Source organism: Scleropages formosus, chromosome 8, assembly GCF_900964775.1.
Source record: "Scleropages formosus chromosome 8, fSclFor1.1, whole genome shotgun sequence".
Classification (NCBI taxonomy): domain Eukaryota; kingdom Metazoa; phylum Chordata; class Actinopteri; order Osteoglossiformes; family Osteoglossidae; genus Scleropages; species Scleropages formosus.
In genome coordinates this window covers 28,288,501-28,312,535 of record NC_041813.1, presented here as the reverse complement: position 1 = coordinate 28,312,535, position 24,035 = coordinate 28,288,501, and the positions used below count along the sequence as shown (strand labels likewise).

General features: G+C 50.0%; 1 protein-coding gene across 6 annotated transcripts in view; it reads left to right on the top strand.

The window, feature by feature from the left end:
• The window catches only part of hdac5 (histone deacetylase 5), a 57,777-nt gene that overhangs the window by 27,689 nt on the left and 6,053 nt on the right, over positions 1–24,035 (top strand). For 2 of the 6 annotated variants that reach the window (XM_029254199.1, XM_029254197.1), the window contains exons 2-22: positions 3,908–4,188; positions 4,288–4,432; positions 4,780–4,885; positions 5,636–5,769; positions 7,481–7,612; positions 9,731–9,843; positions 11,596–11,730; positions 11,923–12,160; positions 12,390–12,610; positions 12,876–13,178; positions 16,245–16,410; positions 16,879–17,012; positions 17,101–17,221; positions 17,810–17,859; positions 18,562–18,669; positions 18,784–18,839; positions 19,509–19,596; positions 19,687–19,806; positions 22,001–22,098; positions 22,702–22,820; positions 23,568–23,701. In XM_029254199.1, the coding sequence (XP_029110032.1) occupies positions 3,940–4,188; positions 4,288–4,432; positions 4,780–4,885; positions 5,636–5,769; positions 7,481–7,612; positions 9,731–9,843; positions 11,596–11,730; positions 11,923–12,160; positions 12,390–12,610; positions 12,876–13,178; positions 16,245–16,410; positions 16,879–17,012; positions 17,101–17,221; positions 17,810–17,859; positions 18,562–18,669; positions 18,784–18,839; positions 19,509–19,596; positions 19,687–19,806; positions 22,001–22,098; positions 22,702–22,820; positions 23,568–23,701 (2,970 nt within the window). In that variant the 5' untranslated portion in view covers positions 3,908–3,939. Of the gene's footprint in view, positions 1–3,904; positions 4,189–4,287; positions 4,433–4,779; positions 4,886–5,635; positions 5,770–7,480; positions 7,613–9,730; positions 9,844–11,595; positions 11,731–11,922; positions 12,161–12,389; positions 12,611–12,875; positions 13,179–16,244; positions 16,411–16,878; positions 17,013–17,100; positions 17,222–17,809; positions 17,860–18,561; positions 18,670–18,783; positions 18,840–19,508; positions 19,597–19,686; positions 19,807–22,000; positions 22,099–22,701; positions 22,821–23,567; positions 23,702–24,035 lie in introns of all 6 variants that reach the window. The other 4 variants (XM_029254200.1, XM_029254195.1, XM_029254198.1 and 1 more) reach the window with 3 other exon arrangements.

Genomic DNA, 24,035 nt, shown 5'->3' with positions numbered 1-24,035 from the left:
TATGGCTTTTACCAACTTTTTTTTTTTTTTTTTTTTTTTTCTTTTTTAAATCTAAATTAGAAGCAGTGTGTTTTTGGTCTCATGAAAATTATTGGGACCCAGAGACGTACAGTAAAAATAAAAAATCCTCCGACGTTTCTCAGCTCCTGGATTCTTGCTCCATTATTGCCTCCTAATTTGTTCCTCCTTTCCCTTCGCCTTTAATCTTGGACTCATTGAGTCTGACTTCTCAACTGGCGCTCTGTTCCAGTTTAGGAATAGCAGCGTCTTTCTTTCTTTCTTTTTCTTTCTTTCCTTTTTTAATGTACACAGCTTGTTTTCTGCAGCGCTCTGTCATAAGATGCTTCTTCAAGAGCCCTCCACAGGATTTCCCTGGAGTTTTCCACTGCTAGCTGTCTCCATCTAAATAAGGAACATCTCTAATCTAACACTTTATATGCATTATGCATTGGTGTGCAGCCCTCATACTTACTGAATGGGGGAAAAAAAAAAAATAAAACTATACGGCGTATTTTCTTCTGCAGGATCTACCAGCTGGAAACATGATCGTATATTTTTACCCAGAAAGGACAAACTGAGCTCCTAGACCGGAGCTGTTCAGCCACCATCCTGCGTTGAGCCGCCTGATTCCACTTAGTCTTGATGGAACGCCTACATGTTTACATTTAGATCTTTGTCAGATGCTTTTCTCCAAAGCAGCGTACAACTCTGAGAATGCAGAAATACTTGGAACAGCAGCTAGTGAGCTTCAGATATAAACACAATTATTAAAGCGCAGCTTTTTTGTTTGCTGCCACCATTTCGCTACTGTTTGTATTAATTTTTCTTTTTTTTTTTTTTTTTTATCAGCTGGTGAAGGACTAACTGACAGAGCGGTCAGGAGATCAGGAGGGAAATGGGTGTGGAAGATGAGTTTTGACACCGTTCTTGAACAGTGGGAGGGATTCAGCAGTTGTGAGGGACTGGGGGACATTGTGCCACATTGGGGCCAGGAATGAGAAACGGTTTTCTTTGTGCCTTGGACCTCTGTGTCACCCCTTTTCTGAGTTCTCTGAACGTGTCTCCGCTCAGAATCGTGGATGTCGCAAAGCTGGCAAACGCTTTCCTGGTTTGCGTGTCAAGTACGTTGAGGAATCGGTGTAAAGCCCTCTGCTGGCCCCCTTCTTCATGCGGCGTATCCAGATTTAACCCCAGCAAGGGCACTGACATCAGCTGCTGGCAGACACACTCACACACTCGTTGCCCTGCACCCTCACACAGGCGTATATTTAGACACAAACTTACGGAGAAGAGTAATCTTATTAAGGTTAAACCCCGCTGCTTCCGCTGCCTGCTGTAACGCCCTCTCTGCGCCGCCGGGCGGGTGAACCTTGCTTACTACGGTACAAGCTTACAGCTGGGAAGGCTGTGCGGGGCCACGCTCGAGTGTGGCTTCGATTTCCAAGGCTTTCTCTGCCCTTGGCTTACAGATTTATCTCAGTGACTGCGTGTGTGTGTGTGTGTGTGTGTGTGTGTGTGTGTGTGTGTGGTTCTCCACACATGATTTCACTGGCTCCCTGTGTCACCAGCAGTTATTACGCATTTTTTTTTATTTATTTACAATTCTTCGTTTATCTGTTTTCTGCTTCTTTCAGAGGACACGAATTCAACTCGCTTCCACTGTGTTTACACCTTGTGTGTCCCCGAGTGACCTCGCTCGGCGATGTAGGGCGTACGGCTTTATGGGATGAATCCGTCAAGAATCGGCACAGAGTAGGGCTGCGTGGGGACAAGACGTTTTTATTTTCAGTCGTTTTAGTTTTTATTGCAATAGTAAATTTTATTTGTGTAATATTTTAGTTACTTGTTTCAGTGCCGCTCAGTGTTAGTAAAAATGTTAAAATAAGTCGTGCACCATATTTTTATTTCTAACTTTTTCTTTCTCAGTTTATTTAGAATTTATTTCAAAGACTCTTGCACATCCCAAGCTGCAGAGGCACCAGATCCCAGCAGCAGTACCTTGGGATTAGAACCCATGGCTTTCTGGTGAACCGTGGTGGTAGTTTCACATTAAATATGTGTGCTGCAGGTCCATTTTGACATTTTGTTACATGTCTATGCTGATTTGAGGACGCGACTTAGCTTCCTGGGAGCCGGGTGGAGCGTTGGCGTCTGACCCGGACCTGGAAAGGACGAACCCTGGGAAGGCAGCCGCAAGGGCAAGGGTTTTATGAAGGCCCTACGTGAGGCCTCTTTAACAGAGCCGATATCCTGCAGCTTCCATGCTGGATGTGGAGTGCGGCTCTTCCCCCAGCCAAGCGCTCGCCTGCGACCCGAGGACCGCGAGCCGCACCCAGGGAGGATGAACGAGAGGCCTCGCTGTGAGAGTGCAGCTGGGAAGTGTGCGAACCCTATATGAATGGTCATTATTAACCTTAAAATATAAATGTTAGATCTTAAAATACACGTATAGAATGAATGATTGACTATGATTTACACACCTGATTGTACTTACATACTCGGTTTAACCAGTACAACTTGGGCTTCGCTTATTTTTACACCTGCACTACTTGTGTGTTTCTGCTGCACACACAATTTCCTCTAAAGCAACGTATGGAATTGGTCATTAAACACCTATTATATCACATGAGATACACTGATTCTCATTAAATACTCATTTGATGGTAAAAGTGAGGGATGCAAGGGGTTCACACACTTTCAAGCAGACCTGTGCGTCACGATCCATTTGAAGCTGCCGTGGATGGCAGCATGGTACCGTTCGCCCCAACGTTCACCTTGGCAGACATTTTTTTTTTGGGTCTGGTGTTTTGTTTCCCGCCGTGCCCTCCCAACGGCACCTTGTGATGTTATGTAACCGTGTTCCCTTCCCACTGACACCCACTAGCTGTCATTAGTAAGTCCGTACGCCTGGTTTTCCCGGTCGATGATGACAGGCCCGGGGGCTGATGACTTCGGCAGAACTGACAGTTATCGAAGCGGTATTCGGTGACGCAGCACAGACATGCACTGGTGAAGCTGCCGTCCGAACGCAAATGTTATACTGTGCGTTACCTCCGCATGGCGTGATTGTACAAACCTAACTTGGTTAGTCACTTTGAAGAAAAGCATCGGTAAAATAATGGTTAATAGTAATTATAAAAAAACCCATAGGTTCATTTAGCTGATGGTTTTCTCCAAAGTGACTTATAATGTTAATTTACTTAAACTATTTTTACAGCTGGGTCTTTTTACTGGAGCAATTTAGGGTAAGTACCTTGTTCAAGGGTACTACAGCCAGAGGTGAGATTCAAACCTGCAACCTTTGGGTCTAAAGGCAGCAGCTCCAACCACTATGCTATGTAATGTCATTCTGACCTCTCCAAAATAAGCCCACGCTCTTAGACTACGGTCATAATACACATTCTTCCTTATTTATAGAGGAGGTTTTCCTTCCATCTGATTGAAGGACTGACGTGACTTTTTTTTTCTTCTCCTCTCTTTTTTTCTGGTGCAGTGAAACACTGGGAAATTTTGTGCGTTTGCAGTTCCGTGCTGCTTCATTTTCTGACCGAGTGCTGTTGCGTAAGGTTCCCTCGACTTTGGCGGCGCCCGTTAATGCCCGGTGGGGGCCACGGGCTTCCTGCCAGGTCCCAGCGCTCATTGATTAATTTAGATCCATTCATACGAAACCAGTGTTCTTCCAGCTACAAGTCAGGCTGTACAAGTGACCTAAACGCCAAATGATTCACGGCGGAATGAGCCAATCACGGTTACTCTATGTTCGTATGACGATTCTAATGTATGCAATGCATGCTGGGATACGATGGAAAGACAGCATCCACAGTGCACTCTGGTTCTCATGTTTGGACCGTGTCGCTCTGTCAATGACCGCTCCCGCCCCTCTGTCCATGCTTTTTTCTCCCAGCAGTGGTGGAGGTGAAGACATCGCTCCCAGTGGGGATGCAAAGCCCGGGCGGAAGGGAGCAGGGCGGCAGGGACGGCAGCCCGGTGGACCTGGGACCGGTGCCCCTGCGGCCGGCCGCTCCGATCGGCCTGGACACGACTCGACGCGAGCAGCAGCTGCAGCACGAGCTGCTCCTCCTCAAGCGGCAGCAGGAGCTTCAGAAGCAGCTGCTCTTTGCCGAGTTCCAGAAGCAGCACGAGGTGCTCACCCGGCAGCACGAGGCGCAGCTGCAGGAGCACCTCAAGGTGGGTGACGCGACGCCGCGACACTGTCGTTTAACGTCAGTGCCGCTGACGCCGACGTGGCCCGTGCGGGTGACCCTGTTTTTTCATGCATGCTTGCAGCAGCAACAGGAGCTGCTTGCAGCCAAACGTCAGCAGGAGCTGGAGCAGAAGCGGAAGCTGGAGCAGCAGCGGCACGAGGAGTTGGAGAAACAGAGGCTGGAGCAGCAACTCATTATGCTGAAGAACAAGGAGAAGGGCAAAGAAAGTAAGGCCCCAGCCCTCTGTAGGTAGAACCTTACCAATGCCGTGCCCCCAAACACCGCAACAGAACACTCTTCTCGTGTCCTCACGTCGCTCTCCCAGTGCTGCTGTTCTCACGGTATGTACAGGTGGTGCACAATTCCAGCCCTCATAAAGAAGAGCTGAAGAACATCTTTTAAACCCTCATTTAATCTGCTTTAAATGGGAACTGACAAAGAGGTGGAGCGTAATGTGATTCAATGTCTTCGCTTTCGGCGGCTGAGCGATGTCGCTTTTGACGGCGCTCCGCACTCCCTTGTCTTCATCCTCGGTTGTTCAGCTCTCTCTCCCCCCCTCCCCCCATCCTGCCAGGTGCCATTGCCAGCACAGAAGTGAAGCTGAAGCTCCAGGAGTTCCTGCGCAGCAAGAAGGAACCAACATCCAGTGGACTGAACCATTCCTTTCCTCAGCAGTGCTGGTTAGTCCTTCCGTTCAGCCCAGTGGACCTGGAGTGAAAGTCTCATGTACAGAGTCTACACAGAAGACTCGGGGTACTGTTTCCAGTGAAGCTGATGACGCGTTGGCACTCTCCGGGGCTTTCGTACCTTCCTGGCTGAAACGGAGTGAAAGGGACATGGCATGAGTTTTTTTTTTTTTTTTTTTTTCTTTATTTTAAAAAAACCACCCATCCTTTTCCAGTTACTGGTTGGCCAGCTAAGGGTTGCAGTGATCCAGAGCCTATCGTGAAAGCATAGGGTGTGATGCAGGGTACACCCTGGATGGGATGCCAGTCCATCACAGAATAATGATATGACAAAATTACACTTACTCAGGTTTACTCAGCTTTACACTTTTCTTCAAAGGAACTTTTTTGTTTGCTTGAAAATCTTGATGATGACGAATAATGTAGCGAAGGACCGCGTTTATTAGCTCCGCTTGGCTTTGTAGGTTTCCTTGACCTCTTCTCACTGTCTAGACCAGGCAAAGTAAGTGTGTGAATGTGAGGGACAACGGCTATTCAGGGCAACCAAATACGAGACTGACAATTCATCGCTCATTATATCTGTGCGAGTGCGCGATTGTGTGTCCCACTCCCGCAGATATAATGGGTGGTACGTTGTCAGCCTCGTATTTGGTTGCCCTGAATAGCCGTTGTCCCTCACCTCCGCTCATCGCCCTTGCCGCGGTACGGCCGTGAATAACCACGCCGCTCTCTCTGGATCTCCAGGGTCTCCCAGCACAGCTCTCGGGACCAGAGCTCCTCACCGCAGAGCAACACCCCCGGGACACCCCCGTCCTACAAACTGCCCCCTCTGCTGGGCACGTACGACGGAAAGGACGACTTCCCCCTCCGCAAGACGGGTGAGTCCGGTCTGCGAGGCCCAGAGTGCACGATGGGAGTCCCCGGATTGATGGTCCAAAGCGATCATACCAGTTGGCGCCAAGTTATTTATTAGAGTCTCGGTGGCTTATTTATTACAGACCTGTGTGACACATTCCACGGGAGAATTAAGCTTGTTCATAAAAGGAGGCGTGAGGCACATTGCTTTTAATACCATCTGTTTACCTTTGCTTAAAAGTGTAAAATGATGCTCTGTGTGAAATAGGGTGGAGTACCCCAGTACCCCAGGTGGAGTACCCCAGTGTTGAGGTTAATGGACTTTTAACAGTATGAGAGTGTGTGTGTGTGTGTGTGTGTGTGTGTGTGTGTGTGTCCCCCCCCGACGCACACACACACACCACACACACACAGGTCCATTTAATTCTGCCGTTCTGTGCATCTACAGTTATAGTAAATATGTGTGCATTCACACACAACTTTTACCCTTTGTCACACTCAGAAAAGTTAAATGTAACAAGAGTATTATTCTGTGCCCTGGAAGCCATCATGCAAATGAGTCTAAGCTGTAATGTACTTAAAGAGTTGGGCAGCAGGAGGTGAATTCCTCTTAATCTGCGCATATTGCTGGTACTTTGCTTGGGAAAAAGCTTCTGCTCAGCAAATATATATAAAAAAATTGATAAGGCCCTTGAAACCCAGACAGGCAGAATTAGGGAGATGAACCAGAACCCCACAGGTGTCGGGAGAAAAAAGCGCTCCAGTGTCGACTTCAGAGCGCAGTCGCTCGTGTCCTTTATTTGCTTTCAAGTTCCCCTGAAAAGAATATAGCTTCTCGTTTTATGATTTTCCAACTTGGCAGGTCATCGCGCTGAAAACGGAGTGCGTCTTTTTCCCAGCCCTCCCGTTTCCAGCTCATTCCCAGCACAGTCTGCAGCCCGCATGACCTCTCTTCCCTCCTGCACTTTTTAATCAAATTAAATCTGTTTCAAAGCCATCAATTGTATTAGGTTTAAGTACCCGCTGCTCCACATAGCCCGAGTGACGCACTGCTACACGCAGGAAACATCCAAACAATGGCTAATTGCGTGGAATTAAGCCGAGACTTTTATATAATTGCCCTAATTGCAGCAAAGTCCTTTTCGCTCAGTTTTCTCTCAATTACTTTAATTTACATTGCCTAGCAGCCCGTACCGCTGGGGAGAAAATGTTACACAAGTAAGAGAAATAGAATATATGTCATTAGCAGTTAAAACCGCTTTGGTTGCCGTTTGCTGCTGCTTCTGGAAGTCCGGGATGGGATTTGTTTGGCCAGAGGTCCGCGGCGCCATGCAAGACTTTCCGTGCGAAACACTTGCTGCTTTCCTGCAAAAGACGTCGACCGCTCACCCCGTCCTTCCCCTCTCTAATGCTCAGTTTTGAAGTTCTGCAAAACGGACATTTCTCCAAAAGCCAGATCAGCAGCCGGTTCCTAATCGGCTCATTAAACCTCTTGATGCAATAAACACTGGGATTAATATTTCCCCGAAGTGTGTGTGTTCCTGAGAAGCGTACCAGGCAACGGCTTGTGACCCGAAGGTTGCCAGTTACAGTCCCAGCATTCAGTCTTCACAAAATTGCACATCGCTTTGTTTTTAAGTGTACACTAAGGTACAAAATAATAGTAATAACATAGTACTGGTAGGCCTGTGTTTCCGCCGGAGCCCTGATACGCCTCCCAATTCTCCCTCGCAGCTTCGGAGCCCAACCTGAAGGTGCGCTCACGGTTAAAGCAGAAGGTGGCGGAAAGGAGGAGCAGCCCCCTGCTGAGGCGCAAGGACGGCACTGTGATCAGCACCTTCAAGAAGAGAGCCGTTGAGATCACAGGTGACGGTTCCCACCCTACCCTGCCCGCAGGTGGAAAGCCTCGGAAGCAAAGCTGTGACTATGTGCTTTACTTCATGTACACCAGCTCGTCGTGTTACGAACGGTCTATTTGCGATGCGTAAATTCTGAAACGTATTCCTGTTCATTTCTAATTGCGTTTCGTTCACATTTTGGTGTGTCGGGGAGCAAATGTGACCCATGTTTGCGTGTCCAGCCAACAGATGTCGCTGTAATGCACGCAAAGAGAAGAGACGTGTGGTACCCCTGTAGTCCAACTTGTGTCTGGTGTATGCGAGCGCTGGTGATCAGTTGCACGATGACAGCTGGTGCACGTGTTTGTGGCACAGATAGGTCAACAATCAGAATTTCAAATGAATTTGTTGAGATGACACATTTTTAACTTTGGTCATTTTAAAACAGCTTCAATTTCGGTGTGGCTCGAAGTTAATCAAAACCCGTATTTAAAATACCCTTCGACATTTTTTTTTCTAATTATAGCCATATCTGTGATTTTTACTGAACCTGCTCTGTAAATAAATCAAGGCAGTTTATTGCTTGCTATTTCGGACTAAACATGGCTTTGGAATTACGACGAAAATGAATTAGACGGACTTCCGCTCCCGGTTGTGTTTGTAAGCTGAAAATTCAGTGTAGTGATAACCCTAATCCTTACATCAACACTTTTGTGCAGCAGTTATGTATTTATTATTTCATACATACTGCCCCGTTACAGTCTACGTGTTTCTACTGATTCTACTGCAAATCCTGGCTGGCTTGGGCCGCCCAGTACTTTTGTTAGGTGTCAAAGAGGAGCCTGTCAGATCTGTTTACCCTTGTTTCACGGGTACAGTTCTTCGCGTTGGCAGTGTGGCACAGCAAAGGTTTCATCAGATTGTGTGTCACCATAGCACCCAGTACACTTAAGCCATCCCTACTGTAAATTTAGTGGTTTGAATTGGCATCAGTCTGCTCTTCTTTGTTGTGGCTTCCAACCACAAGATCAAGAGCGTTACGCAACGGGAGCAGCTGCAGCTGTGTCCAAGGTCGTAGTTGTGGTTTTTCTTTCTTTCTTCTAATAAAATTCTACTGGCTTCTTATATATGGAGTGATCAAAGACATGCAGAAACAGCCGAGCTCCATGACTGTGTGTGCTGGGGCAGCAGAATAAACGGATGGTTTGCAGCTTCTCTTTTGGCCACAGGAACTTTTAATCCATGAAGTCTCAAGAATGCTGAGAGTCGGTGTGAAGGGGGACGGCACCTCGCAACAAATAATGAAATGGGAACCGATGTAGTCCTTTTAGGAGTTTTACACTGGTGCCATTAATGCATTCATTTAAAAAGGGGGGAAAGATGCTGCCAATAGACCGTTTTTCAGGATTCGAAAGTGCTGGTATGTGTGAAGAGCTTTATTTTGGCCAGTAGGTAGTACAGTGCTCGAAAGACATCTATGTGAAGCCCTTCAGCTAGTAGTAGAGTAGTTAGAGCTGCTTCCTTTGGACCCAACAGTTGGAGGTTCGAATTCCATCTTCAGCTGTAGTCCCACTGAGGGAAGTACTTATCCTAAATTGTTTCACTAAAATTACCCAGCTGTATAAATGGGTAAATAATTGTAATTAAGTTGCCTTGGAGAAAAAACATCACCTAAATAAAGTAATGTAAACATAGCGTGGTGGTAGGAGCTCTCGATTGCAGTCAAAAGACTTGGGTTCAAATGGCCACTCCTGCTGTAGTATTCCTTGAGCAAAGTTCTTACCCTGAATTGATACAGTGAAAATTACTCAGCTGTATAAATCACTCTAGGTCACTTGGTATACAAACCTGACCTTTTAAGTCACCTGGGAGGAAGGTGTCTGCTAAACAGATTAATGTGAGCGTACTTGAGCCGAGTTTCTCCAGATAATAATGACGACGTCATCCAGTTCGGTCAGACAAATGCGTGGATCCTTGTGGTTTTTTGCCAAGAAAATATTCCTCTTGGTTCCCAAGGATGCGCTCTCCATCGCCCTACGAATGTCTCGGGGCTGCAGAGCTTCGTTGCTTTGCGCTGTGTGGATGGCATGAGGCCGGAGAGCAGTGGGCAGTCCTAGTCCTCATCCCTGTGCCGCTGTCCTTGCAGTGTCCTCCATGTGCAGCAGTGCTCCCGGCTCCGGGCCCAGCTCCCCCAATAGCTCCAACAGCGCCATCGCCGAGAACGGCTCCAGCGGCTCCGTGCCCAACATCCACGCCGAGGTGAGAGTTGGGGCTCGTTGCGTCCCGGCGCTGACGGAGGCACGGCGAACACGCTGCCGACCCACGGCCGCAGCGCTGCGGTGCCATCCGAAGTTGCCAGATTTGCTCTGAAATGGGATACGAGGAGGCCAGAGAGTGTGAATGAAAGCTGTATTCCCACGCCACTTGCATAATCTTTCTCATCTTCGCAATAAAAGGGCTTCTGTGAAAGTACACCATTGCGGTGCGTTACCTTAGGTTGTACCAGTGTGCTCACACTGTTAGTATGGAGGCGGATATAAGCACGATAGGAGCCCTCCAGGAATTGGACATTTTTGCTTTCAGATGGTCCTTCTGAAGCAGTTTTTAGCATCAGAAGTATTTGTAACTGCACCATCATGCCAGCAGGTTGTGTTCATTTCAGTCACATGGCATTTTTTCTGTATGAAGAACTCGTTTTATTGTTGCCAGTATTTACTGGTGACGGCACTTTTTTTTTCCCCCCCCAATTTATTTATTTATTCATTTATTTATTTTTACCCCTTTTGGGAAAGTAGAGGATAGTAGTAAGCTGTGGGTTTGTGATTCCTCATCCTGCTTCAAGCAGCAAATTATGGTGATATCTGTGCACTGTATTAAATGCTAAAAGAACAAAATTCACTTATTATTAATATCCGCATAGCTGGTACAAGGTCGCCGTGGTCTGAAGCCTATCCCGAAAGCTGAAGGCGTGAGGAAGGGTGCACCCTGAATGAGACACTACTCCGCAGCGAGGCGGTCACACGCGCTCATTCACTCATTCGTTCATTCACACACTTTCGACCCGGAGGAATCCCACACGGTCACGGAGACAAGATGCAAACGGCACACGGAGCGAACAGGGACGGAACCCACATCCAATCGCGCAGCCCAGGTGCTGGGAGGCGCCCGTGCTACCCGCTGTGCCGTTAGAACAACAAAATAGCATTTGTGTCCATGCATTAAAAAATTTGCTATGGAGCGAATCCGCATAATAAAATCGACCACTGATTTACGCCTTTTCATAAGGTCTTTAATCTGACGAGCCTTGCGAATTGCAGCTTATCACCACCTCGCATGTCCATTTTCAACTGAGACCAGCAAAATAATGGTCCCCTGAGGTCCAAAACAGATAGCGGTAGTCTGCACTCCGCAGTCAAGGAATAAATTGACTTCCGTCTCCAGCCACTTGAATGACGACATCGAATTGAAACAGAACAGTAAAGGCGATGACTTTGGAGCATCAGGCATCATCACGCTGGTCGATACGCCCTTTTTGGTATCCCCGCACATCGGGGAGGGATTGCATCGCAACGGCTCTTCCGACGTTGAAGCGTGGTTTTATTTCAGCGGCGTAAATGGAGTAGAATCGGGCGCCTGCCCCCCCCCCCGTTTCCTCCATCGGGATGGGAATCCATTCGCAGGCGTCTGTAGCTGATGTCATCTCTCGGCTGTCGATTACAGCGTAACTCTAGTCGGAAGGCCGTTCGATGGGGAACAAGTCCCAGCGGTGAGATTTGGAGGAATTAACAGTATAAATTGTACCGAACGCAGCGAGTGGCACAAAGGAGCCAAATCAATGCAGAGGAATTGACCTCCGTTGTATTCGTGGAGTGCGGAGTGTGTCCTGTGACGCTTCTTATTGAGCGACGGCGTCCGTCTCAATCCACTGACGCTGCATTATTGCTGCTTTCTGCGTCGTGTCAGAACGGCAGCTTTAAACCATCTCCTTCGCTTTGGGTCCCTTTGACACAGCAACTTCGCTCACTGCACCAGACGCTTATGGCGGACAGGACGGCCGGACCGCTCAGCCTCTACACGTCTCCCTCGCTACCCAACATCTCCCTGGGTCTGCCTGCTTCGGTGGCGCCCACCAGCTCGCACATCGCAGTGAGTATACCAGATCGGGCCCGATTCGAGGTGGGCGTCACTGTAGGGGGCGGAGCCAACTCGGCTGGTGTCATCGCCACGTCTCATGCGGTTGACAAAATGTACCCCTTCGAACATGAAGTGCGACATCTACCCTTGGCGCGCTTGTGTGTCACGGCTCACTTTCCTCCTCCTCGTGCCCGACCCTCCCAGGCCCCGCAGAAGTTGTCGCCCCAGCAGGAGGCCGAGCGCCAAGCCATCCAAGCCGTGAGGCAGGGGGGTGCCCTGACGGGGGCGTTCGTGAGTCCCGCGCCTCTGCCCGCTTGCCTGCCGCCAGGGGCGGCGCACGACTCCGAGGCCCCGGCGACCAACAGCCACGGTAGCCACTCCTCCCTGCTGCAGCACGTGCTGCTGCTGGAACAGGCCCGGCAGCAGGGGGCGCTGCTCGCAGGTATCCCATCCCCTCAATCCAGTTTCCCAGATCAAATGACCGGTACAACAACAAGCTGCGAACTGTGAATTTAGGGTCGCGAGCCTGTGCTGTTTGCTTTGACCTTCGACACTGCCTCCGGGCAACGTTGCGGGCGTTGGTACCGGGCAACATGAGAGTTTGAGAGTGTGTACTGCACTGTTTCAAAAAACCCCCAGTTACAGAGCAGTCTCCACCTTCTTTCTCCCAGCAGTGCCCATCTACGGGCAGTCGCCCCTGGTGACGGCCGAGCGGGCGCCCGGCGGCATGCGTGCGGTGGGCAAACTGCCCCGGCACCGGCCCCTCAGCCGCACGCAGTCAGCACCCCTCCCCCAGAACCCTCAGGCCCTACAGCAGCTTGTCATGCAGCAGCAGCACCAGCACTTCCTGGAAAAGCAGAAGCAGTACCAGCAGCAGATCCATCTGAGCAAGGTGAGCGAGTCTTACTGCACTCGCACGCACGCACGCAGACACCTCGAACTGGTTCTCGTGTCCTCTCACGCGGTCCTTCGGAAACGTCCAGAGTCTCGCAGCGAACGATGCGTGAGAAGCAGAGAAGCCTAGTTATACAGTTACCCACATAGCCAGTGTCCCCCTCGAGGGAAAGGCACGGGAAGTGTCACTCAGCAGCACGGTTTCCATTTCGGAACTCCCCTCTCATGAGTTGAACCCTGTGGCTTTCCTCCTCCCTGTGCAGATGCTTTCCAAGGGCACCGAACTTTCTCGCCAGCCCACTACCCACCCCGAGGAGACGGAGGAGGAGTTGACGGAGACGCTGGAGATGCAGGAGGACACAGGGGAGGATGACCTTCCGCTGGTGGGAGAAGGGCACGCGGCGGAGACGCAGCACCAGGACGCATTGGGCGGAGTCACGTCAGTCCCCGGGAGCCCGGTCGCATCGAAGCACGAGAGCACCGAGAGCGAGACGGATGAGGCGGCGGATGCGGAGGAGGTCGCCGAGCTCAAGGAGAGCATCGAGGAGGGCGCCCCTTACGGACAGGTAAGGCAGGAGCGCCTCCCGCAGACATGCGACCGCAGAGCCGACGTAGAAACGAGTGATCTGAGACGCATCTGCACATTACCGTGACCAACCAGCCATCCATCCGTTTCTGTGACCGCTTGTCCTAGACAGGGCCACAGTGGTGCAGACCCTATCGCGGAAACACAGAGCTCCCACGGACTGGGCAGTCTCACACACCAAGTGGCTCGCAAACTCGCACTCTTAGGGCAGTTTAAAGTTGCTGGTTCACGTGGAACACGTGTCTTTTGGGCTGTGGAATCAGAGGAAACCCACATGACCGTGGAGAGGACGTGTGTGAACTCCACTCAAGCAAAGGTGAACTCGAACCAACATCCAACAACCCGCAGCCCTGGTGCCGTGAGGCTCCAGTGCTACCTGCCGGTACCCCGCAGTACCATCCTCTAACTAACCGTCCTCTCTGTTTGTTTTTTGCACATGTGCAAGTGGGAACATGTCACCTTCTCCGAATGGGTAATTCCATGTCGGGAGAAAAACACATGAAATTGTGTTACTTTCTGAAAAACGGTTGAGCAAGGTTGTCTCGAAACAGCAGTGACTGAATTCCGCTCCCTCTCCCCGTAGATGTATGTGCAAACGCGCACACACGCACATACGCATCCTGCACTTGGGTTTAAATCGATAGCTGCGAACGGGTTAATCTCTGACTCACCACCTTGATGATTCATCCCTGCACTCCCAGCCACCAGTCCCCACGTTCCTCTGCTCCTCCGTGCGTCTATCACTCAGCCCCGCTCACCGGAACCTCAGATTCTCAGCAGAAGCCCCGGAGGTGGGCGAAGGTGAGGGATCTCGCTTTAAAGAACAGCGACTGCCTTACGGTGTTCGTTCTGGAATTGAACTTCCTCCCTCCTCATCCTCACCTCCCTTCCCAGTCTAGATTTCACCCCTAAGGCAGCTGGCCGCACGCTGGTTAGTCTCCACCCTTGGTCTCGGAAGACCCGGGTTTGAATCCCACTTCCTGCTGTGCTACCCTTGATCACGCTATTTACCCCTGTATTGCGGTATGAATGGGGAAACTGGCGCTTTGGAGGAAGGCATCAGCTAAACGAATTACCCCGAATGTACTGCGGTTCCTCTCTCTCCGCAAAAGTTTGCCGTTCCCGAGGGAATGAACCGGGCCGTCCACAGTGTGGTTCCTACATTGGACTGAGATGTTTGAAGAAGCACAAACGGGAACTTCCAAACTCGTTGTCCACACCTGATGCTCGTCGCCTCCCCAGGTCCAGCTCTAACCTGTTCAATGATTTCTTGTGCAAATCCGTTCAAATCCCGACCGAAATGCATAGTAGACATAACGCGGTCAAGGGAAAAAGGTTACCGTGTTCAGCAAGGCTGTCACAAGGAGCAAATGTGACCGAATCTTCCGAGATAGAATGCAGATGCAACTTATCATGCGCTTTGAAGAAATTTGGACACTTGGGGGAACCACAAGTATGTACAGTGAGTTTCTGTAAGACCATAGCAGTGAAATATAACTCCTTCCCAAACACATGTATTCATTTAGCTGATGCTTTTCTCCAAAATAACTTTGAAGTGTTAAGATCCCAGCAATTATTTACCCATTTGTACAGCTGGGGAGTTTTTACTGGATCAGTTCATGGTAAGTACCTTGCTCAAGGATACTAATGCTGGAGGTGGGATTCAAACCTACAGCCTTTGCTTTGGGTCCAAAGGCAGTAGCTTTAACCACTACGCTACCTGGAGCCTAACCTGGCAACACAGGGCGAAAGGCTGGAGGGGGGAGGGCACGCACCCCGGATGGGACACCAGTCCATCGCAAGGCACCCCAAGCAGGGCTTGAACCCCAGACCTGCCGCCCACACTCCCCCCTTGAAGAATATAGAGGGGGACTAGTCACGCTTCTTGTTACGCGGGGCCTAAGTAGCTGAACAAACGCTCCGAACAGACGTACCGCATTTGCAGGAAGACGTGTTGCCGTGCACATCTGTTCGTGCCCCTTCGCGCCAAGCCGCCGGCACCCTGACACAAAGCAGGCCCCATTCCTGCGCCGCTCTGTTTATTGGACACGTTCTCAGCATCTGCCGTGCCGACAGCCGGGCCTGCTGCTCGCGCACATTTCGCGGATCGCGACGCTTCGGTGTTTAGTCTGGCCCGGCTCTGACGGAGCCGTTTGCGTCTGCCCGCTTCGCCAGCGACGACACACGGTTATTTGCGCTTTCGGCACGAAGGCCGCGCCGTGCGTATTCTTGGAGAATCATCAGCGCCGTTTGCTTCACCGAGACACCGTTTAAAGTTCCATCAGGGTCGTAAAATAACGTGGCTGCTTACACTTTGTGTTGTGGAGCCTGAGCTGTAAATATTGATGTAGTTTACTGTTCACAGAGCTCTCTGAAATGCCTTGTTATTCCCCTTTGTGATAAATGTGTCGGTATGTTTTGGGTTCACCTGAGTTACGTTGCATTTCACATTACAGGTGGTCCCTGGCTTACGACGGGGTTACGTTCCGCGAAACCCATCGAAAGTCGAAAATGTATTTAATACACACTTCTCTGTGACGCACGGGGAGATGCGGATCCGTGCCGCTGCCCAGCATCGCGAGACAGTATCGCTCTGCATATCGCTTGCCCGGGAAAAAATCAAAATTCAAAATTGGAAGTACGGTTTCTACCGAATGTCTGTCATAAGTTTGCCTTCGTAAATTGGGGACCACCTGTACGTTAAACTGATGCTTTTCTTCAAAGTTAATTACAGTTATTTACCCAGCTGGGTAACCGTATTGGAGTAATTTCGGGTAAGAATCTTACCCCAGAGTACTACAGCTGTAGGGGGGATTCGAACCTGCAGTCTTTGGGTCCAAAGGCAGTTATCAGCTGGAATGTTGTCCTGGATGAACTGTCACTTTTTTTTTTTTTTTTTTGGAACCTCTGTTTGTCATTAGTGCTCACTCTTGACTCTGTCTTGTTGGATGAAGGGAGGGTCTGCCACATGAATACATGTGAATTTATTACAATAAGTTGTACATAATACACAAACGAGACTGACGGCGCTTTCCTTCCTCGATAGGTTTTGGGCCAACAGCATTTGCAGCAGCTCAACGTGTTCCAGGCATCACTGTCCATCTGCAGCCTGCCTCACAGACCTCTGGGAAGGGCTCAGTCCTCCCCCGCCTCGGCCGGGCTCAAGAGCTCCGCTGGGGGCGAGGTGTCTGTCAAACACCTCTTCACTACAGGTAGAGCGGAGATCACCTCTGTGTTCGTTACTGGATTTGATTTATGTTCCCAGAACCTTAACTTGCTGTGTAGTGTACATTATTATATTTATTCCTTTTTCTGACTTTTCTCCAAAGCGACGTACAGTCTTAAGGTATTTAAAATTATTTACCCATTTATACAGCTGGGTAATTTTTACTGGAGCAATTTAAAGAAAGTACCTTGCTTAAGGGTACTACAGCCAGAGGTGAGAGTCGAACCGGCAACCTTTGGGTCCAAAGGCAGTAGCATTAACCGCAACGCAACCAGCTGTTCCTTATATATGTATACATTAATATATTAAATATTAAAGTGTTTATATGCACCGTGCTGAAGCTGGTGAAACTATAAACAAGTAGACTATATATATCACAACAATAAACAAGAAGCTATAAACAAATATTAAAATGTTTATATGGGCCATGCCCACGTTCCTCTGTTGTTTGCAGGGTTGGTGTACGACACGTTCATGCTGAAGCACCAGTGCGTGTGTGGGAACACGCACATCCACCCAGAGCACGCGGGCCGCATCCAGAGCGTGTGGTCCCGCCTGCAGGAGACGGGGCTGCTCAGCCGCTGCGAGGTGAGGCTCCGCCCCTCCGTCGCCCCTCCGTCATCCTTCCGACCCGCGCTCTGCCGTGTCCAACCGCGCGTTGTGTGTGTCTATGCAGAGGATCCGCGGCAGGAAGGCCACGCTGGACGAGATCCAGACGGTCCACTCGGAGTACCACACGCTGCTGTACGGCACGAGCCCCCTCAACAGGCAGAAGCTGGACAGCAAGAAGCTCCTAGGTGTGTGTGTGTGTGTGTGTGTGTGTGTGTGTGTGTGTGTGACAAAGTGGTTAATGGAAACTGCCCCACACAACTTTCAGCGCCTTTGCGCCGTGGAGCCTCCCTTTATTAGGAGCGATGCGCTTGTGAAGAGTTACCTCCTCTGACAGCGGAGGTGTATTTTTAGCTGCGTTTGCGAGAGAGAGAGTGTGTGTGTGTGTGTATGTGTGTGTGTGTGTGTGTGGGGCATCGGGGAGCGCAGTCCTCCTCCGCCTCTGAATCACCGCCGGGTTTCTCTCCGCGGAGGGCGGACGCTGGCTGAGGCTGCAGACAGTGACGTAAAGCACCAGGACACCTCCCCCCACCCCCACCAGTACCACACCCCCCGCCCCCCCATATCACAACAACAGGAGGCAATGAGTGGCTCGCGATATCGGTTCACCGGTAACTGCAGCTTCGGCGGCGTCTGCAGCAGGTGCGTTGTCATTAAACTGTGTGCGGTTAAGGATTGGCGCACGGGGGTCCGGGGAGGTGTGGGAGCCAGGTGAATCAATGTCCTTCTCCACCCCCGCCATGACCTCCTCCCTTCCTGTGCGATCCGTCTTTCAGGCCCCGTGAGCCAGAAGATGTACGCAGTGCTGCCCTGCGGAGGCATCGGGGTGAGTGACTCATCCGAGCCTCTTCATCACACTCCTCGCATTCGGAATGAGGCCGCGGTGCACTCTCCTTCTCTTCCTCTGTTTCCTGTCCTCCTCTTGCTCGCACTTGGTTACTGCCACAGAGCCAGTTGTCACAAGAAGAGATTTTTTTTTTCTTTTTTTTACCCAGTTTACTCTGCAATCACGATTGTGCAGCCTCCTCCAAGCATAGCAGTTTAAGTCTTTCATTACAATTCCTTTAATGTACATTAACATTATGTCATTTAGCCAAAACGTTTATCCAAAGCAACTTACTTGTTTACCTTTTTATACAGCTGGGTAATTTTACTGGAGCAATTCAGGGTAACTACCTTGCTGAAGGGTACGACAGCTGGAGGTGGGATGCGAACCTGCGACCTTTTGGGTCTAAAGGTAGCATCTGTAACCTCTACGCTGCCAGCTGCCCATCTGTGCCAGGAAGTGCTGGTGCGGTTTCTGTCACTGTTGAAAACGCCAGCGAATATTGCAGCAAGATTACAAGGCGACGGCTCTAACCGCTGCTCCCCCTGCTGCCTCAGCATATAGGTTCAAGTATTTGTTACGGTTTGTGAGGGGGGTTTAGCTGCCAGGCCCCCAGCCCTCCGTCTCGACGAGTCGTTGCGCCCTGGAGGAGAGGCGGGAACGCGGGCGGCTGTGAGACGTGCTCTGCACACTCTCCCGCAGGTGGACAGCGACACCGTGTGGAACGAGATGCACTCCCCCGGCGCGGTGCGCATGGCTGTGGGTTGCGTCATCGAGCTCGCCTTCAAGGTGGCCGCCGGGGAGCTCAAGGTACGAGAGGACCTTGCCGGGGTGGCTGCAGGCAGACGAGGGTGGGTGGGTGTGTGTGGTTACAGAGTCGTGCAGAGCTCTCCAACAATGTGTCTCCCACCTCTTTCTGTGCAGAATGGCTTTGCGGTGGTGCGCCCCCCAGGGCATCATGCGGAGGAGTCCACCGCCATGTACGTATCTCCGGGGGGGCATTTGTGGGACCACAGGGCTGGACAGCGACACTCATGTCCCCAAGGAGAGCTGGTTTTGTTTGATCGGGCCCTGTTTCGGTGTTTCAAGTCACTATGCTCCTGGCACGCTGGCTCAGCATGTAGCGCCGGTGCCCTACGGCACCCGCACGATGCGTTTGAGGGCAGGATGTGGGTTTGAGTCTGGGGTCTGGGTCAGTCTCCGTGGAGTTTGCACGTCTTTCCTCCCGGTGCTTCAGTTTCTTCCCACAGTGCCAAGACGTGTGCTTCAGGTCAATTGGTGACTATAGATTGTCTTTAGTGAGTGTGTATGTAGAGTGTGTTTGTGTGTGTGTGTGTGTGTGTGTGTGTGTGTGTGTGTGTGTGTGTGTGTGTGTTTTAGTAGGTGTAAATGGTTGTAGCGAGTGTACTGTACTGTACCTACCATTGCATGTCCATTTCCACAAAGGTGTCAGTTCACAACCTCCGGTCATGAGTCTCTGCTCAAAGGATTAAAGTTAATTTGCAGTGGACGCAGCTCCACTGTCGATGACTTTCCGGCACTTTTGCTGGGTTTCTCCGCGGCACTCAGGCTTCCGCCCATATCTGGAAGTTTTGAGTTGAGTTGAATCACCTTCCCTGTCTGTGTGTGTGTGTGTTCCCCCCCCTCAGGGGTTTCTGCTTCTTCAACTCCGTGGCTGTCGCGGCCAAGCTGCTCCAGCAGAAGCTCAACGTGGGCAAGATCTTGATAGTGGATTGGGTGAGTCAACGGCCTGCCTCTCGTGCTTGGCCTGGTTGGGGTCGCACACCGCATACTAAATACCCCGCGTACCGCTGCCCCTCCTTCAAGGACATCCATCACGGCAATGGCACCCAACAGGCTTTCTACGGCGACGCCAGCGTGCTCTACATTTCTCTGCATCGCTATGACGACGGAAACTTCTTTCCCGGGAGTGGGGCTCCGGAAGAGGTAGGCGTCCATCCTTCTGATCACTTGACCTTGCGAACTTCTACACTATCAGGGTCACCATGGTCCAGAGCCTATCCCAGAAGCACGAGGTCCACATCTAGTCAAGATACATCCTCGCTGGGACACCAGTCTGTTGGTCCTGTCTGTGAGAACCTTCTCATGGTTCTAGTGGGAATCATTGGCTTCAGGGTTGTAACCAGTTGTCTGAGAGGTGTCAAGAGCACTGCGTTTACATTTTGTTATTTAGCGGACGCTTTTCTCCAAAGCGACCTCCAGTGGACATTGTGTAGTAGTATCGAACCCACACCTTCTCACCCAAGGTGACTTACACTGTAAGATACACTATGTACAGTGATTGACTCCTCTATACACCAGGGGAACACACTCTATATCTCTGTATCTCCCCTTCACCCGGGCACACTGTAGGCAATTTAGAATCACCAATTCACTTGAAAGCTTATCTTAAGATTGTGGGAGGAAACCAGAGTGCCCAGAAGGAACTCCAACAACGCAAACACAGGGAGAACATACAGACTCCACATAGACTGAGTAGGGCTCGAACTCACGTCCTCTTGCACCACCCAGGCGCTGTGAGACGGCAGGCGCCGCGCCGCCCACAAATCAAAGGTTGGAATTACGGCGAGCCTGAGTGATGCTACGTGATCTGAGCTGGTTTCATGAAAACCTCGTGACCGTCAGGGTCGGGGTGCAGGACATGTTCTTGATGCTCATTTGGAAGAGCATGGCGGGGGGAGAAGGTGGTCTTGTGACGCATGTTGAACCAGCAGCTTTGAGGTTATAAGTCAGTGTCCTTAAGTGACCCACTACTCATTATTTATAGCAGGAATAATTGATGCATAACGTAATGTTACATCAGACGATAGTTCTTCTGGCCTCTTGCTTGGCTGCATGGGTTCGCCGGCTTGCGTTTGCTTACATCAGCTGCACGCCGACCCCTCGTGGCCTCGGAGGAGCTCGGCGGTCCACCTTTGTTCCCGGTTTGGAGAAAGGCATCTCCACACAGGGCTTCGCTGCAGCCTCTTTTTATCCGAACATCAGTTAGTGTCCATAATTTGTAAAATGTTTCTAATTTTTATTGCTTTCTTCATTGATATCTGTTTCACAGATCGAGGTACATCAGCTGAACTGATATGGCACAAATACCCTTTTTATAAATGGGTCGCTCATGATAAAGCTGCTTATCTAACATTGAAAGCTGGGAAGGATAGCGGTGCCGAGTAGAGAAAAAGGAATAATAATAATAAATTTATTTGACGCTTTTCTCCAAAGCGACTTACAGTGTTAAGGTTACAATTATCACAGACTTACTTATTATTTAACCATTTATACAGCTGGGTAATTTATTTTTTTTCCCCCCACTGGAGCAATTTAGAGTAAGTACCTTGCTCAAGGGTAGTACAGCCAGAGGTGGGGCTCAAACCTATAACTTTAGAACTAAAGGCAGTAGCTCTAACCACTACATTATCAACTTTCCCATAATAATGATAGCAACATGGCACGCAGCAAGCACTCTGGGTTCAGATGGGGTGAAGAAGGACGCATGGACAGCATTCATAATAAACATTTTATTAGAACAGTGGCACACAGAAAAATAATGCTCTCGGTCTAAGAACCCCCTTTTCTCAAGGCCCTGTGCCTCAAGCCAGCCTTCCCAGCCTCCTTATCACCACCAGCGCTTTCTTTTCTCTCACTGGCAAACATGGTCACCCCTTTATTTTGCCCGTGAGTCTCCGCAGTGGTTGCACACTTCATTCACATTTCCCATAATGCAACTATGCACAATAAACACAATTCCCGCTCAAACTCTTGATAACACGGGTCGCTACAATAATAATGTGAGAGTGTTACATTTCTCTACTGTACAGGTGAGTGATTTTACTGTAGGTTGTGTAATGTAATATACCTGTCAATGTAAGTAGCCTTGGATGAAGAGGTGTCAGCCTACGGTATTCACTGTAAAAGTATCTGCAGAATGAGTAAAGGTAGTAAAATGTAAATGTTAGTGTCGGTACTTTGGTTACTGCTCTGGATCACAGAAATACTGCGTTTGTTATTTATGATGCGATGGGATGCATTATTAGTTAGAGCAGAAACTGCTCAGCTGTATGAAGGTACAGCAAGGGAGACATGTCCAGCATTTTCTGATTTTCTCGCTTTGTGTTTGTCTCGGCAGGTCGGGCTGGGGCCGGGGGTGGGCTTCAACGTGAACATCGCGTGGACCGGAGGTGTGGACCCCCCCATGGGCGACGTGGAATATCTCACAGCCTTCCGGTACAGCGGAGCAGTGTTTCTCGGACCGCAGGGCACCATCGCCCACCTGTCCTGTGACCACACACACACACACACACACACACACACACACACACACACACACAACACTGCTTTAGACCCATGAGCAGGACATCATCTTTTTACATGTAGTGCTATTTTGGCTTGCGTGGCACTGATCACCTGCTGCCTCAGGAGCTGTCAGTACTGCTTTTTTCTTTTCACCCTTTTGCATCCGCTGTCTGTTTCTCACTTTTTTAATTACCTCTATTCTTATTTATGGTGCCGCACGCATGTTCCTTTGGGACCAATAAAGTTTTCAGCTGTCCCTCCACTTCTCCATCTCTCTTAATGGCTTAGCAGAGGGAGGCAGTTTACAGTGCGACATGTCTTTCTCTTTACGTAATTGGAGTGGCACTCTTGGTTAAGGGTTCAAGGACGCCCTCCCCCCAGTAAAATACAGAATTAAACATCTGAGGTAGAAGTTAAGCAGATAGCATGATTCTTCACGGTGGGCCCTGTATGATTTATTGCTGAAAGCCTCGTCTGCTGGGAAGTGGACTTGGACTTGATGATGCCTTGCTGCTGTCGTTTATCCGCTTGCAGGACGGTGGTCATGCCCATCGCTTACGAGTTCTCCCCAGATGTGGTCCTCGTGTCGGCCGGGTTCGACGCTGTCGAGGGTCATCAGTCCCCCCTGGGTGGATACTCTGTCACGGCCAAGTGTAAGTAGTGAATTTCTCTCTGTGCACCACCTTAGTATGACTTAGCAGTTAGAGACATCGCCATGCAGATGAAAGGACCCTGTCTTGAACCCTCGTTGAAGGTACTGACCCCAAAACGCTCCAGCAAAAATGACCCATCATTATTAGTGGCTTAGTACATACACTTCAAATTGTCACACTGCGCAAAGGTGTCTTTTTGATATTGGCTAGTAGTAGTATAAGTAGTAGTAGTAAAAATAATAATAATAATAATAATAATGTGCTTAGTGAGACTTGAGATGCTGATATCTGCCTGTCATCCTCAGAGGTCCATGCTTCTGGAATTTTCCACGCTTTTCAGGCCACTGGGCAGTTAGTTGTCCACATATTTATTCTTGTAGTGTGATGTCAGTGTGTGACACAGCGCCTCGGTGATCCCCAGGGCTCTGAATCACTGCTCTTCACTGAATTAATGATTGTTGAAAATATAGGGAAGGATGGCTACAAAATCGGACTTCCCTCTGGAACCTATTAAATCGAATTATTAAGAGGAATTGATCTCCAGTGACATCTGTCTTTTTTCCCCTCCATTTTTATGTTAGTCACCAAGACAGTAGCTCTGCAGTTTGATGTCAAGGGATTAGTGAAACGCTTTGTCATGCAAATAAATAATAATGCTCCAAGTGGAATGTATTTATTCCTTCGATGCACATGCAGAGACTTGTTGTGAAAGACCACAAAGGGGTTGAGACGTCTTCTGTATCCCAGGTTTTGGCCACCTCACCAAGCAGCTGATGAAGCTGGCAGGCGGCCGTGTCGTCCTGGTGTTGGAGGGGGGTCACGACCTCACCGCCATCTGCGATGCCTCCGAGACCTGCGTGTCTGCTCTCCTTGGGGATGAGGTATGGCCGCACCGGAACTCCCTGTGCCCTACATCACCCCAGATCACTAATGGCCCAGCTGTTGTACCTATAAGGACACACACACAACCACTGTCCGAAACCGCTTGTCCCGAGTGGGGTCACGACAAGCCAGCGCCTAACCCAGCAACACAGGGCTCAAGGCTGAGGGGGGAGAGGACACACCCAGGACGGGATGCCAGTGTGCCGCAAGGCACCCCAAGCAGGACTCAGTCCCCAGACCCACCACAGAGCAGGCCCCAGTCAAACCCACTGTGCCACCGCACCCCCCGAAGGAGACATAATTAACCTGAATTTTTCAAGTTGAAAAACCCAG